The sequence below is a fragment of the Epinephelus lanceolatus genome, chromosome 22 (genome assembly GCF_041903045.1).
Source record: "Epinephelus lanceolatus isolate andai-2023 chromosome 22, ASM4190304v1, whole genome shotgun sequence".
Classification (NCBI taxonomy): domain Eukaryota; kingdom Metazoa; phylum Chordata; class Actinopteri; order Perciformes; family Serranidae; genus Epinephelus; species Epinephelus lanceolatus.
The window spans coordinates 16116040-16131101 of NC_135755.1; the positions used below are offsets into that span (position 1 = coordinate 16116040).

Genomic DNA, 15062 nt, shown 5'->3' on the forward strand with positions numbered 1-15062 from the left:
TTATATTGTATATCTGACTGTATATATGCTTCTTCCTCCACCTTAAAGCCTCTTGGCTCAGTGTATCACAGTGCTGCACTTCAACATAGGTGGTACATTTCTCACGCTCCATTGCATCTTCTATGAAAAGGTGGGATGGTCTTCCTTAACAGAAGTAGCATTCTATCTTGTTTATTTACAAGGCTCTTCTGCAAAAAACTGCTGTTACCTCTGCTTTCTGATTCTTACTCTTCATAGGTTTCATTTTTAGACTAACAACTTCCCTACAATGTCAAACATTATACACTATGTGGTGAGACACTTACTGTGGTACTGTAAGTATTTTAAAGGGCCATTTTAATCATTTTCAACCTGAATCTAAATGCTGTAATGTAGTGAGGGCATGTGGAAATATGACATGTAAACCGCAATTCATTTGCTTCTCTCTGCCATCTGCTGTCCACCCCATGATGTAAAACATGTCTACACTACACTTAGTCATATCTCTCATGAAGATAGGGTTGTTTACAGTTGATTAGCTTTTTTTAGAGAAAGAAATAGCAATTACAAACACTGCTGACAGCTTTGTGCTGGAACAAGTTTATTGATGCATAAAATGCTCAGACATAAAGAAGACATGTTAAATCCATCCAGGTGAAACTAAAGTACAGACAGTATCTAATCACAGCATTAAAAATGGGAGAACAGAGGGAAACTTGTATGTGTGACAGGATAAATGGTTTGACAACAGATCAAATGTTGTAAATCTGTGAAGCTTTTTCATCAAAAACTGAAAAAGATGCTGACGTTATAGGCGCTCGATCACCTGAAGCTCAGATATTTCAAACTTATTTGGAACAAACTGCATTTTAAGTTGTATACAGGAGCTTTAAAAACAGTGACAGTAAATTGTAAGAAGCAATACAAGACATAAATATTATAGAAAAACATGAAAAATGTATATATGTATATATATATACATATATATATATATATATATATATATATATGAGACTAGAATTATATGTGAAAAAAGCATTTGTGTTGATCCAGTAGAAGACAACATAAAAACCATATGATGTATTTCTTTGAAATGATCTGCTACTAGATTAACTGTACAGAATGCTGTCTGATATTTGGATAGCAGGGGTGCTCACAATAATTACATAAAAGCTGCAAATACTGTTTAAACAAAGGTTTAGTTTATCATGTCATCCATTCTGTGGGTTTTGTTGATGCAGAGCTCTTCATTGATCTGGAAGAAAACCAAAGGAAAAGGAGATTTAAGCTTATTTAAGAATGAATGGGTGCTTTTTGACATTTAACTCTGTTATTACACAACATGAAATGAAAAATAATATAAAAATAATAATATCAAAAACTGTAAAAGCTCTTGTGCACTGTAATTATTAGGTATTTAAACAGTTTTTTTGGGGGGTGGTGTGGAATCAATAGTCAGCCTAGCGAGGGAGACTCCACCGCTATTTAGGTTCACCAAAATTTAGGAGAAGGCACCAGGTCATAGACGTATGACGCACACTTTAGTTGATGGAATGGTAAAACTTTTTTTGAGTGCATAGGTTACAAATTCTTACCACTGGAAAATGTAAGAGTCACTTTAGGCCTACAGCAATGAAAAATGAAAATTGGAATGTTAAACAAAATAACATTCATTTCCATATCATTTTCCATATTGTTTGTGAGAGGCTAAAGCGCCACATGAGGCTCCAGAGCTGCAGGTTGCCTACCCCTCGTGAAGGATTTGACAATTGCTGACTCCTGGTGGTGGTATTAAAAACTTACAAGGCAGCACAGCATCTAATAAAATCTTACATTATAGAAAATGGAATTATATAGAATATTTATATTTAGTACTAAGTTTATTGTACTTGACTGTACCTGCAGCTGATCCTGTCGTCACATTTGAGTATTCGTGCTCCTCTGGCTCATTATTCCTCCCTGTTAAAAGAATAAGATAAATTCATGAAAAGACAAGTTACTGTACTGTATTCAGGGTACACTGGCCTACACAAGCATCTCAACTTTTGCATGTAATTCTCACTACATAAAATGAAGCACGCACCCCTCTTAGCAATCAGTGTTTTTACGATCAGTTAAAGAATATGTGACAACCCTAGATTTATTTCAAATCTAGATATTTTTCTTTAAACGTAAGAGATTGTTGATCAGTCCAAAAAGTATATACTGTACCATGTTCAGGTTTTTCAGAGTCTCTGATTGTTTCATAGAGACAGACGTCACCTACAGAACAGAAAATCAAGGTATTAATCATTTCCCCATTATCCCATTATCTATTAACTCCCTAATCCTCTAAAACAGATATATCGACACTAGCAATGTTGGTCCTCAGCCCCGTTTCCACCAGACACTTTTGGTATGGTATATACCCCAAGAGAGGGGTGACCAAAAATGAGGACAGTACGGAACAGTCCCATAGGTACCATCCATAACTCTTTACAGTGGAAATGGAAAGTAAAAATTACCGAACTAAACTCTGTCATACAGTACTGCTCGTTGGAAATGGGGATTTATATTTAATTATGAATAATTAAATGAATCAGGTTTGAGGCTGACCGTGGAGAAGAGAGGCATAGTCTCTGCATTGAGTTTCAGCCTGGTTGATCATGTGGTCTGGAGCAGGACTCTGATTGGTGCTCTGAGACCTGGTGGGTCCAAAACATGAAGTAAATACAGTGGGTTTAATAAGGAACATGTAATGTGCTGCTGTTACGTTTAGTATGAGAGAAGAGAGTGTTGGGCCGACCTCATAAAGCATGAATCTATAACAAAAGAAAAAAAAAGACATTAACTGTGACATTGTTTAGTATTGCAAATTGTTCTATTGTTACTACAGTACATGTGATTACATCACAATCTGATATCAGCAGGAAAAGATCTCACCTTTTGACTTTGTGTAGCGACACACAAACAGCAGCAGGAGAAGAATCAGTGAAACTCCACCAACCAGCCCAACAATCAACAGCACAGGAAATGGAGAGCTTTGTTCAGGCCTGGACGCTGCTATAATAAATGATTAATCAATAATAAAAAATCTTAATAATTATGTAGATAACACATTTCCTAAATGGATTTTTTCAAAGCACCAAAGACTCAAGGTCACATCAAGCCTCAGTAGCAAAACTCAGGAGTAAAAACTTGAACATACTTTCTGCATTTAACCTCAGAGGACAACTGTGGTTATGAGGATGTGGTGGCAGTTTCATTCATACTACAGCTGAGGGTCCGCATCAGCCCTCAGCAGGTAAATGAGGGCTGGTTAACCGTCCTCTTCCTGAAAACATTGGGTGAAACTGAAACTAAGAGGACGCCACTGGGTCTGGGGTGAAAGTCGGTCGAAAATTCAGCTTAAAACTCATTGGCCGTGGCTAGGTTTATCACAGTGTTTTGGACTGGACTGGGGTGTGGAACACGTGTGCTATGCTACGTTTGCTAAAGGTGCTTACAGACCTAGAGTTGTCTTGCTTTGGTCTGAATCAGGGACCAATTATGTTGCAGAATTCCCTATAGTTGGTTTATGTTAATTTCATCAGCATTTACAAGCGGACTAGATCAAATGCCTTGTGTGAGAAAGGTGCTCATGATTTGTCAGAATTTCCAGGCAGGAAAAATCCCGCAAAACATTGAAAAAGAGTACACTTGCAAGATAAATGTGGCACTTTCTAATGTCACAATGGAGGGACACCTACGCAGGTTGATTTTAGCGCTGCTCATCGTGGATTATATTGCTGTCATTGTTCATTTTAGTCAAACCATACAGTTTGAAAAGGAGACGCAGCTCCAACTAGAAAACAATGTTTTGATGCATTGGATGTGCTGAATGTGCATATTAAGGCAGTACAGGAGGAGGTGCACATTAATAATCCTCCAGGACTGTAACATGCTCATGTTTAACCCAAACAATGTGTCATGTGACTGCAGTTGCTTCAGATCCAGGTCAGAAACCAACCGCACCAGAGTTAGTTTGTAACCGGACCGATACCACCTGTTCAAGAAGGTCTCAGTCCGGTTGTTTTGGTGCACACCTGAGTGTGATTGCTGTGTTCACACCTGCCCAAATTAACCGCACTTAGGCGGCAAACAAACTTGAGTTCGGTTCATCCGAACCAAACAGGGCAGGTGTGAAAGCACCAGAAGATGCTGCTGGGTCCAGAGTGAATGTCTGTGAATGTCTACAGTGTTTTGGACTGGACTGAGATTGGAGCAGTCAACGCGCTTGCTTACAGCCCGTGTGATCACAAAAACTGTCCTGCCCGCGGGCATCTGCACAGGGGTCCGTGCAGAGCTTCACAGACATGAATGGATGACAATATTTACATCACACATACCAGAGCAGACCCTGGTGAAACTCAGTGAAAACATTTCTGTCACCAATTGTAACACAGTTTACAAAAAACAATCTATTTTTAAATCATACTCACATTTTACTGACATCCAACTCTCTGGTGATGTCAAATCTTTTCTTCTACATGAGTAAAAGCCTTTGTCTGACTTTGACACTGCAGAGATTGTCAGCTCCCCTCTGGTATCTTTATGGAAGAGTTTGCCATTTTTGTAGAAATCCACATTATAAGGAACATTTTCTGTCCTCAATTTGCAGCCAAGAGTGACAGAATCTCCCTCAGGAACAGGATGGGCAGGGCTCACCAGGATAATATCACCGTCTGTAAAATGATCAATGAATATGAAGTTTTGGTCGCAAAGATCAGCTGGTGCAGCTTAAACAAGCTGACATATATTAAGCAGGTGTTTGTAAACGAGCAAAAACATTATAGTACTTGTGCCAAATTCTCCTGTTGACATAATTTCCGTGCAGATCGGCCTTAGACCAAGCCCTTTATTTCAGCAGGTAGAGACTGAGCACAGGAAACATTGACGTTTGGCAAAGTATATACAGTTCATGCCAATTTACACAAACAGCCAACCTCCATTATACTCTATGCTAGCACACACAATTTGACACTATTTTAAAACGATAAACTCGACCCACCAAGGTTGAATCTACAGGACATAGAATAAATGACTTTGGTTTTAGCCACCTACAAATAAAACTATATAAAAGAAAGTTGAAATTAGTCTGATACAAATAATGTGATTTACACTCACTGCTTTCGGTGATGTTGACTGCATTGCTGAACTGTCCTGTGTGAGATTCACACCAGTAGACTCCGTCAATGTTCTGTGAGCTACGGATGTTGCATGTGTTTCCATTCACTGTCCCCCAGGAAAAACAGTGTGTCAGGTAACCGAATTTAGAAAACCTCCTCACTCTCCACTCAGTAGAGTTTCCCTCACAGCTCAGTGACAGAGAGTCAGAGGTGAAGTGTTGCACTCTGTCAGGACTCACTGTGAGAGACCCTGCTGAATGAAAATCTGAAAAACAACACACATAGGAAGTAAAGCATTAAAAGTAATGTTAGACAACAATAATGCAAACAATCCTGTTTTTATTCTTTTTTAACTGTTGGTCCATAGAAGCAATGGATCGTACCAATAGATGTTTATAATAAGATTAAAAATACAACTAAATGTCCAGTATTCAAAGTTTCTGGGGGAAGAGAGAAGGAAAAACAAAGACAAATTGAAGGAAGTACGAAGGAGGATTAGAAAAGAAGAACTAAGGACAGTGAAAATGACAGAAGGAAAGAGGAAATCAAAACAGAAAGTATTCGTGCCTTCACCTTAGACATATTTAACTAAATGTATTTGTTTATTTTTCAGATTCCTGGTGACATGTCTTAACATTAAACACATACAGTGCCCAACCTAGCACATTCGGCACACGAGGCAATCCCATCCATCCATTTTCATCCTCTTATCTGAGGCCGGGTCGTAGGGGCAGCAGGCCAAGCAAAGCACCCCAGACATCCCTCTCCCCAGTGACGCTTTCCAGCTCCTCCTGGGGTACCCCAAAGTGTACCCAGGCCAGATGAGATAGGTAATACCTCCAGTGTGTTCTGGGTCTGCCCCATGGCCTCCTACCAGTGGGACGTGTTTGGAGCACCTCTAATGGGAGGCGCCCCTGAGCCCTATTAAATCAGATCCCCGAACCACCTCAACTAACCCCTTGTAACGCAACGGAGCAGCGGCTCTACTCTGAGCTACTTCCAGATATCTGTGCTAACCCTATCTCTAAGGCTGAGCCCAGCCACCCCACAGAGGAAACTCATTTTATCACTTGTATCCGCGGTCTTATTCTTTCCGTCACTACCAAAAGCTCATAACGATTGGGGGAGGGGAGGCAGTCCCCTTAGTTATTATTATTGTCCTTATGTTTAATAATAATAAGAATTGTATAAACAAATATTTATAATATTTTAGAGAGTAGGGGGATTTTGGCGCCACCCAAAACAGCTGCCTATTTTGCGCATAGGAAATTTCTACAGAACACACATGTTGAAAAGTGTATGTTTCCCAACAAGCAAGGAAAAGGCAAAATAAACCTACCCCCAGACCAGACAAACTTGGGTCGACTGTAAAGAGTATAATACACTGGATCTCCTCTTCCAGCTCTGCACACATATCCTGTCGTGTGTGTCTGACCATGAACAATGTAGGAATCCTGTTCAGTCCCATGGATGCTGCCAGGTAGACGCTGAAAGCTGTAGAAGGAGTTGTTTGACGGTCTGGGAACAGCCTTATACCAAAAGAACCTCCATCCTGCAGATGGATGTTTAACACTGCAGTTCAGAGTTACTGAGGCTCCAGGACTCAGCCATAATGGAGACACAGTGAGGTCAGGCTGAGGTTTATCTGTTGGAAAGTGATTTCACAGAATGAAAACTGAATGAATATATTGTTGAAGTATATGGACTGCTTGTATCTTCCATCTATGTCTTCAAATATATATTCAGCAAAACAAGAAATGACTTGTATGATATACTGTCGGATACTCTCAATGTGGAGAATTGTCTCGAGTGAATATATATAAAAAAAGAAAGTTGTATGGTTACCTTGAGCATGTCCACAGTAGAGGAGTATATTCAGGGCTAAAATACAGTTTGAAACTCTTTCAGACATCATCAAACGGACAAACTATTAAACACTATACGATAACATCAGGCATTTAAAAAGGTTTTTATCAAAAGAAACTACAAACAGAGAAATTAACTGATGTACTCACAGAAAAACCCCAGCGCACCAGGCAAAGTGTGTCCCATCTTCACATTCAGAACTGACGCTCTGTCACCCTGCCTCAGAGAAATCCTCCTACTTTGTATTCAGCTTGAAAATGCAGCAATCGAATCTGAAGTTTTCTGTAACTTCCTCTTCTGAGTGTAGCGTGGGGTTTAACCACAGGATATTTTGGGCACGTATCTAAGATATAAGTCAGTTGAATTTAATCATCTCATCTTAGAGTGGTGGCACCAAAATTGACCAGAATAAAACCTTGCAATGCTTGAGCAGTTTTATGTAGATTGCACACACCAAACACAGCCTAGATCTTTTTTACCATTTTCCTTTTGCGGATATTTTATCATAGGCAGAGAAGTGTCACAGTGGGCACTGTTTACCTGCCATACAAGTCATCTTCTCAGCTCATTCAGTAGTTTTCCACTCTCCCTGCCTCTCCACCACACCCACCTCATCATGCTGATGATGCTGCCTCTCACCTGTGGATCATTAATTCCTGTCACTATAAAGACTCCCACGTCACAGACTCTTCATGCCAGATTGTTCTCCGCCTTCATGCAAGACTTTCCAGCGTTGTTTCTGGACTGCTTCCTCGTTACCGGCCCTGCCCATCCCTGGTTGTCCAGTTTCATCTGTTCCCCGGTAAACCACTCTGCCTTCTGTTCTCGACCAAGAGTTCTGCTTCCACTTTCCCAGCTCCTGTTCACTTGTTTTCTGCGGCTGTCTTGAGAGACCATCACCCAGCTCTACCAATGGTCTTCTGTGCTGTGGATTCCTTCACTGTGTGGCTGCACATTCCACCTTTTTGTGGATCCCAGTCTTCATCTGGCTGACAGGCTCTTCCCTGTCCATGGGCGGCTTTGCGTCAGAGAGACGGTTTTGCCTGTGAGTACTCCTGGTTTTTTGAATCCTGGCTCTTCTGACATTGCTCTTTGCCTGCCCCCTCATGTTAACATTGTTGCATTTTGATTCACTATAAAGTCCTCAACAAAAACAGTGAGTTTGTAAAATATGAATCATTTTCATATAATGATCATTTTCACAGGTAAACATGATGATCCAGTGGAGAGCTCTGACTGGTAATCTGAATCCAGATCTGAATCCAGATTTAGCCACAGGCACAAACATTTATGTATGACTGTATATAGTGAAGTACCATTAAATTTGTGTAAAATCACACATTTATAGAATAATATAATGTCATTGATAAAAATTTTATAGATGAAAGGGGTCTAAAGTGGCACTGCACAAACTCTGTTTTTTATGATCTGCAAGTAATTTTCCCTTTTCGCATTGTGTTGCTTCTGTAAAACACTAATTCTAATTCTAATTTCAAATGTATAAAAATGCTTTGTGGAAACTAAAGAAGACTGTTCATTTCAGGGTCTAACTGGGAACAGCCTTCGTGGCATTGTATGATCAGTGCTGATTTATCAAATACATTGTGAAATAATGACGTAAAATGTCAAGCGTGAGTGCTTACATCTTTATCTTCACACTACAAATACAGTCATTTACACAGAATTATGACTGCCCAGTCAGCTATCCACTTATTTGTATCTTTCTTGGTAATTTATGACTTCATTTTTTTTAAGACCTGCTGTTCCAAGACTGAGGAAGTGTCATCAGACTTTTATGTGCACTTCCTCAGTAACAGTGATCTAAGACTTATGGAATTCAGCTGCCATTAACCAACTGACAATTGATTTTTTATTTTTTTTTTAAACTTGAATTAAATTGATTTAAAAAAACAAATACAGGTTTGAGCTTTAAAAGGTTTTGACAAACACGTTGAGCTTTGACATATTGTTTTTATTTAAATAAAGTCATAAGTTTTCATGCTCATTGAAATGATATATTGATGTACAATCTTGCAGGCAAGAAATTCAACTGTTTTCTCACAATTGTGAAATGGATGTTAGCCCAGACTATGCCAATATTGAACCAGCTTTGTGTCATCACAGTGTGTGCAGATGAACATTGTTTGACTTTCCTCTGAGCTCCCTGCACTGGCAGCACAGGGGTGAAGCCAAACACCGTTCATCTGCACACACTGCGATGCCACACAGCTGGTTCAATATCAGCAAAGTTTCCCTTTATATTCATTGTCTTCTGTGTCGATCAGCAGTGATGTGGTGGTTCGGTGTGATCTGTAGCCTACAGTGGTGGAAAAAAGTTTTCGGACACCCCATGCATTTGTGAAATATTGCATTAAGAATCACTCTTAGGTCTTCAAGTGCAATTTCTTTTCATACAGTCACAGCCAAAATACTAAATAAATCCTAAAAAAGCCATTAAAAACTTAAAATTGATTGGTTCCATAAAAATACATAAGAAATTTTGAGTATTGGGTCATTTTGGTACCAGTGATGAAGGTCGTTCTTTTTATTAAAAGACACAATTTTTGTTGCCAGGCTTCATGTCTACATAAAGCCAGCACATTTGAAAGTTCTTCAGACACAAAAATGGCTAAAACAAGGAACCTAACGCAGGAAACACGCCTGAAGATAAAGATTCTCAGCCAGGAAGGGTACAGCTGCCGCCAGATAGCCAGGAAGTGCAGATGCAGTCCTTCAGCAGTTGGATACACTCTGCAGAAATACAGACGAACCAACAGCTTGGAAGACAAACCAAGATCTGGGCGTCCAAGGTTTTCTTCAGCAAGAAATGACCGCATCCTGATCCGCATGTGCAGGCAAAACCGCCGAATGACATCACAGGAGCTTCAGCAGCAGTGGTCAAACCAAACTGGTGTCCAGTGTTCCACCCGCACTGTACGTGGCCAACTTTTAGATCATGGCTTAAGGTCCTACAAGGCTATCAAGAAGCCCCTGATCAATGAGAGACAGAGGTTAGCCCGGCGTCGTTGGGCCCAGGCACACAAGAACTGGACAGCCAGGAATTGGAAAAAGATTTTGTGGTCAGATGAGTCCAGTTTCCAGCTTTATCTTCCTCCTACTAATGTGAGGGTACGCAGAAGGCCAGGCGAAGCATTATCTCCAGCATGTACAGTACCTACTGTCAAGCATGGTGGAGGCAGTATCATGGTTTGGGGATGCATGAGTGCTGCTGGTGTTGGTCATCTCACTGTCTGTGATGGCACATTGAACTCTACCAAGTATTGTACCATTCTCGAAACCCACATGCTCCCTTCTGCGTGTGCACTGTTCTGTCGAGGTAAAAACTGGATATTTCAACAAGATAATGCCCCTTGCCACACATCCAAGGCCAGTAGAACTTGGCTGCAGGAGCACAGTATCCAGGTCTTAGAGTGGCCAGCTCAATCCCCGGACATGAGCCCCATTGAAAATCTGTGGTGGATTATCAAAAGGTCTGTTTCAAAGCATAAACCAAAGAAATAGTGAAGTAGTGAAGTAATTCAAGAAGAATGGGACAAGATTACCCCTCAACAGTGTGAAAGGCTCGTGGGGAACATGCCAGCCAGGATTAGAGCTCTACTATGTGCCAGTGGCAGGACTACTAAATATTAAATTGATGATGTGATGGTTTATTTATTTTTTGTTCAGTTTTGAACACATTCTGTTATTTGTTGACTTTGATACCGACAATGTTGAGAACTGACATATTGAAACTGTCAAGAAATTAGTTTTGTTAGTTTTTCTTGTAAACAATAAACAAAAAAATATAATTTATATTTGTTTGTATCTGTCTAATGCAGCCACACCTTTTGAAACACAAAAGAATTTTCTACAAATATTTCATGATAATATCTGAGATTGTGTAAAATTTTAAGGGTGTCCGAAAACTTTTTTCCACCAGTGTATAGTTCGGCTTTAGCTTCTAACTATCTTTGTCTTTTTAACCTGTTGTTGCTGCTGAGTCAGTTTGACATCCTGGATATATCCTTCAAACACACACTGTAGACCCGTCTGTCTGCTTCTCTCTGGAATCACTGTTTCATTTTCCCAAAAATATGATCGTATTTCTTCAGGGAGTGCAGTTAGTTACAGTGTGGGCTCCATGCTCACTCTGACAGCTTGTTGGACCATCACAAAGGGGCGGGGCTTAGTGAACGGTCAAATGTTTGTGTTATTGTTCGCTAGCATATGTTAACATACTGTAAAACGTAAATTAGTAGCCTGGGATATTTGCTTAAATCACTGAAATCAATGAAATCAATAGGCCTATATTTGGGAAAGGCCTTTAATTCCTTTCACACAAAACTGTTGCTCAGCAAAGATGGGGAATATGATCAAATTGTTTATTTAAACCAACTGTGAATCATTCATTTGATCTAGCTCCAACAGAGTAAGTGAGTTACATCACTCAAGGATTACGGCACAAGGCATACCGAGACAACATCACTTAATCCTGTTAAAACAACACATCCAAAGAACTTTTATAAAAACGAACTGCTTGGCAACCAGACCAGGCCTCTAATTGAGACAGGCCTGTATTTGTCAAAATGTGTAGCTACACCAGGCTGGTAGAAGGGACTGGGTAGTAAATTGGGACTAGGCTTTTAAATGAAGTTTCACAGTATGTACGTGCTAGTTGGCCATTAGCTGTAGTCTTTGTGATGTGTTCAAGTGCAACTTTTTGGCCATGAAGCAACAGCTGGCCTTGGTTGGCACTAGATCTTTGATGTTGGTTTGGTGTGTCTGTACTCTCACAGTTTAACAACACAGTATTCCAATGGCACATGTATTTTGTATATTTCTAAAGTAATTTGTTGCATGCAAACAGATCTGATGTTAATGTGATGATGTCACTGTCTAAACATGTATCCAGCAATGCATTTTCTAGGTGTGAAAGGAAGTTGAGTTTTAATTATCATATCTCTGACAAGCAGTGCCTTGGCTTTTTTCCCCTTCAGCTCTAGTTGGAGCAAGAAATAGCAGTTTGATATTCGGGTTATTGCTCTATGTTTTATGATTTTTAGGGCAAAGTTATGAGAGAGAAAAAGATGTACTACTGTCTGAACAGAGTGCTTGCTCACTTCTCCTTTGGAGACAGTTTATATTTAGCTTAGAATTCAGTTGCAACTTCCTGTGCATGTAGTTGTGACGAAACTTCATCTTAATGGAAAAATTTACAGACTAAGCTTCACGGACACCAGTGATGTCGTTAACTTACATTCCTACTTTGTTTTTATATTTAGATTTTTTTTTTTTCTTTTTACTTAAGATAGAAATACATCTTTAAAATTACAACTTGCATGGGATCTTTTTTTTTTATGTCCTTTGATTATTATGACCTTATGTGACCTAAGGTGTTGACACAGATGTTTTTTCTGATGAAATCTTGCCACCAACACTTTTGAGCAACACTATTACATTGTGTTCCATGTTGATCTTACTGACTGCTTGTATTGTTTTTGAAATTAGCCAACATACAAATGAGAGATGTCAGTTTAGGGGTTTACAGGTTACTCTTTACAGAAAAAAAACTCAATGTGAAATACAGGAGGCCTTTCCTTTTAGTCTGGTGCTTCATTGACTCATTGAAGTTTAGCACCTCATTTTAAAATGCTATCCATTTAGAGGTGGTGAAATTTGTAATATTTTGTGATATAATGCTTTTCTTTTCTTTTGGCTTTGCTTAGAGACAGCTGGCTATCCATGTTAACATGCAGAAACATAGTGCCCACTTCCCATCTTTGTCTCCACTGGTTAGCTAACGTTAGCCTTATAGATGTATGGTTTGTTCTGGGTTGCCAACTTTGGGTACTTATTGATAATCCATTACTGCTGTCTGACAAGCAGAATACACCACTATGATAGATATTATACAATGCAAAATGTCCAGCAATTATTTCTAATAACTACTTAGTGCCATCCTAGTTTTGTCGCAGGGACCATTTGATGTTATCCATGCTGTCTTCATATCCTCATGCCATCTGTGGCTGAGCACAAGTATAAACAAGTCAAAGTATATGATCAAACCCAGTGTAGTGGTGTGAGTTTTATGTAGTGGAGAAAAAAGGAAGCTACGATGGATGAAACTAAAAGCCTCTGAGCGGAGCGGATCTTTGTCTTTTTTGTTAGAGACCCCTTCACGACAAAAAAACACATGTCAGAACCTCAGAAAAAAGGTGAAACTGCTTTATTTAGTGTTTTAATAATTGGTTTGTTTGTTTTGGAGAGGAGGTGACATCTGCCGATAATTTGGCTCCCAATAAAATCCGACTGAACATCTGGGCCCGGTTGTTCAAAAGTAATCCGGCAAGATTAATCCAAACAGATAGGATCAAATCCTGAAATCCGGTTGTTCAAAGTTAAAACAGGATTACGTGATCGGATAAAATCAGGTAATCCAACCCAGTTTTTAATCCGGATCAAACAAACAGCAAAACATTTGAATAGGATAAGGACTACTGCGATCCAAAATATCAGGATTACCCTGAACCCAGCAGAGGGCTGGATTCAGACTGGATCACAGGGGTAAAATGAAATAAAAACTGAAAAAGTAGTCAAACAAGAAAACCAGTATTTTCACAATTGGTATTAGGTAGTATATTTACATAATAGTATATTTTAATACACTTATTTCATGAGTTTTTTTGTGATGCATAGTATTTCTATGGCATGCCATTCAGGAAATTATTAAATAAATAATATCATGTTTGAATATATGGAATGAATGAAAGTCTGAATATATGGAATGAAAGTCGAATATATGGAATGAATGTCTGAATATATCATTCCATATATTCGAGGTTCATTCAATATATTTGGACTTTCATTCCATACATTCAAGTTTATTTCATACATGCAATATATATATGTAGGACCTTTTATTCATTAAAATCATAAAGAAATGAAATATACAATAAACTGTGAGTTGTGTGGTAAAGTCAAGACATTCATTTTAAAAAACGGGTTATAATGTGATGACAGTAGATAAAAATTAAATCATTAAAAACTTAAATCCATGCATATGTTCTTAATGTTTGCTGCCATCTGCTGGTCATTTTTTAGTTTCTTTCTCAGTTACAAGTCATGCCCAGTGGAGTAAAGACATAAAGACGAATAGTGCAGAAAGTGTGTTGCTGCAGGAAGCCAAAGAGGAATGTTCATGTTTTGAACCTTGTTATTTTGGTCAAACCTGCTTTGACCAAAATAACAACAACAGCAGTCGTCAAATGTTTCTCCTTTACTTGTGGCTTTTGTGGAAGTGCAGTTGTTTAATTTCATGCAGTACAGTGCAGCACTTTTTTAGGTAAGACCGTAATTGTAATTTGACAGGCATCTGTCAATAGCTCTGTACTGACTTATGTTATTCTATTTAGTGTTTCAGTTGTACAAACCAAAATCAAAAGCAAAAAAGAAGGAAGCTTCAGTAAATAAATTATGTGAAGCACTGGGAATCTTTCTTTGTGTTCATCTGTATGATGTAAGATCAAATTAATTTGTCCTCAAACAGACTACTGTTTAAGCCTTTAAATTACAATTTAAAGTAATCTGTCATCATCAAATAGTCTCCAACGTATCTGTCAATATCCAACACAAAAATAAAAATAATTGTTTTATTTTGTATGAATTTTGGCGCCCTCTGCATCCCAGTTAAAGTACTGGTCGTCTGGATTTAGAAATCCTTAAAAGTCTGTACCTGGATCAGAGTGATCCTATCCAGTTTTTTTTTTTCAACAACCAGGACAAAAGTGAGCTGGATCCATGGAAGAAAAAAAAAATTGATTACCAAAACTGGATCATTTTTATCTTGATTTTACCTTGAATAACCAGGCCCTGGATCTTAAGTTATCAGAGGAGAAAAAAAGTGAGCACACATTAGCAGGCACTAGGCTTTAACAGTTTATGACATACACTGATTTGTAATGTGAAACTGTTTTATTCAGTATTTTTACTGGTTTTAATCAGCTAGTCTGTTTGTTTTGGAGAGGAGGAGACCTCTGTGGATAATTCTCCTAAGCAATAGGAATCTAGAAT

At 38.8% G+C, this 15062-nt stretch overlaps 1 protein-coding gene across 4 annotated transcripts in view; it reads right to left on the reverse strand.

The window, feature by feature from the left end:
- Positions 1-558: 558 nt before the first annotated feature.
- LOC117246287 (Fc receptor-like protein 5) overlaps positions 559-15062 on the reverse strand; it is a 120200-nt gene continuing 105696 nt past the window's right edge. The window contains exons 11-19 of one of the 4 annotated variants that reach the window (XM_078164615.1): positions 6466-6771; positions 5125-5391; positions 4440-4682; positions 2902-3018; positions 2765-2780; positions 2575-2663; positions 2191-2241; positions 1879-1938; positions 559-1234 (exon numbers count right to left, since the gene is read on the reverse strand). In XM_078164615.1, coding sequence (XP_078020741.1) covers positions 1227-1234; positions 1879-1938; positions 2191-2241; positions 2575-2663; positions 2765-2780; positions 2902-3018; positions 4440-4682; positions 5125-5391; positions 6466-6771 — 1157 coding nt within the window. In that variant the 3' untranslated portion in view covers positions 559-1226. Of the gene's footprint in view, positions 1235-1878; positions 1939-2190; positions 2242-2574; positions 2664-2764; positions 2781-2901; positions 3022-4439; positions 4683-5124; positions 5392-6465; positions 6772-15062 lie in introns of all 4 variants that reach the window. The other 3 variants (XM_078164614.1, XM_078164616.1, XM_078164617.1) reach the window with 3 other exon arrangements.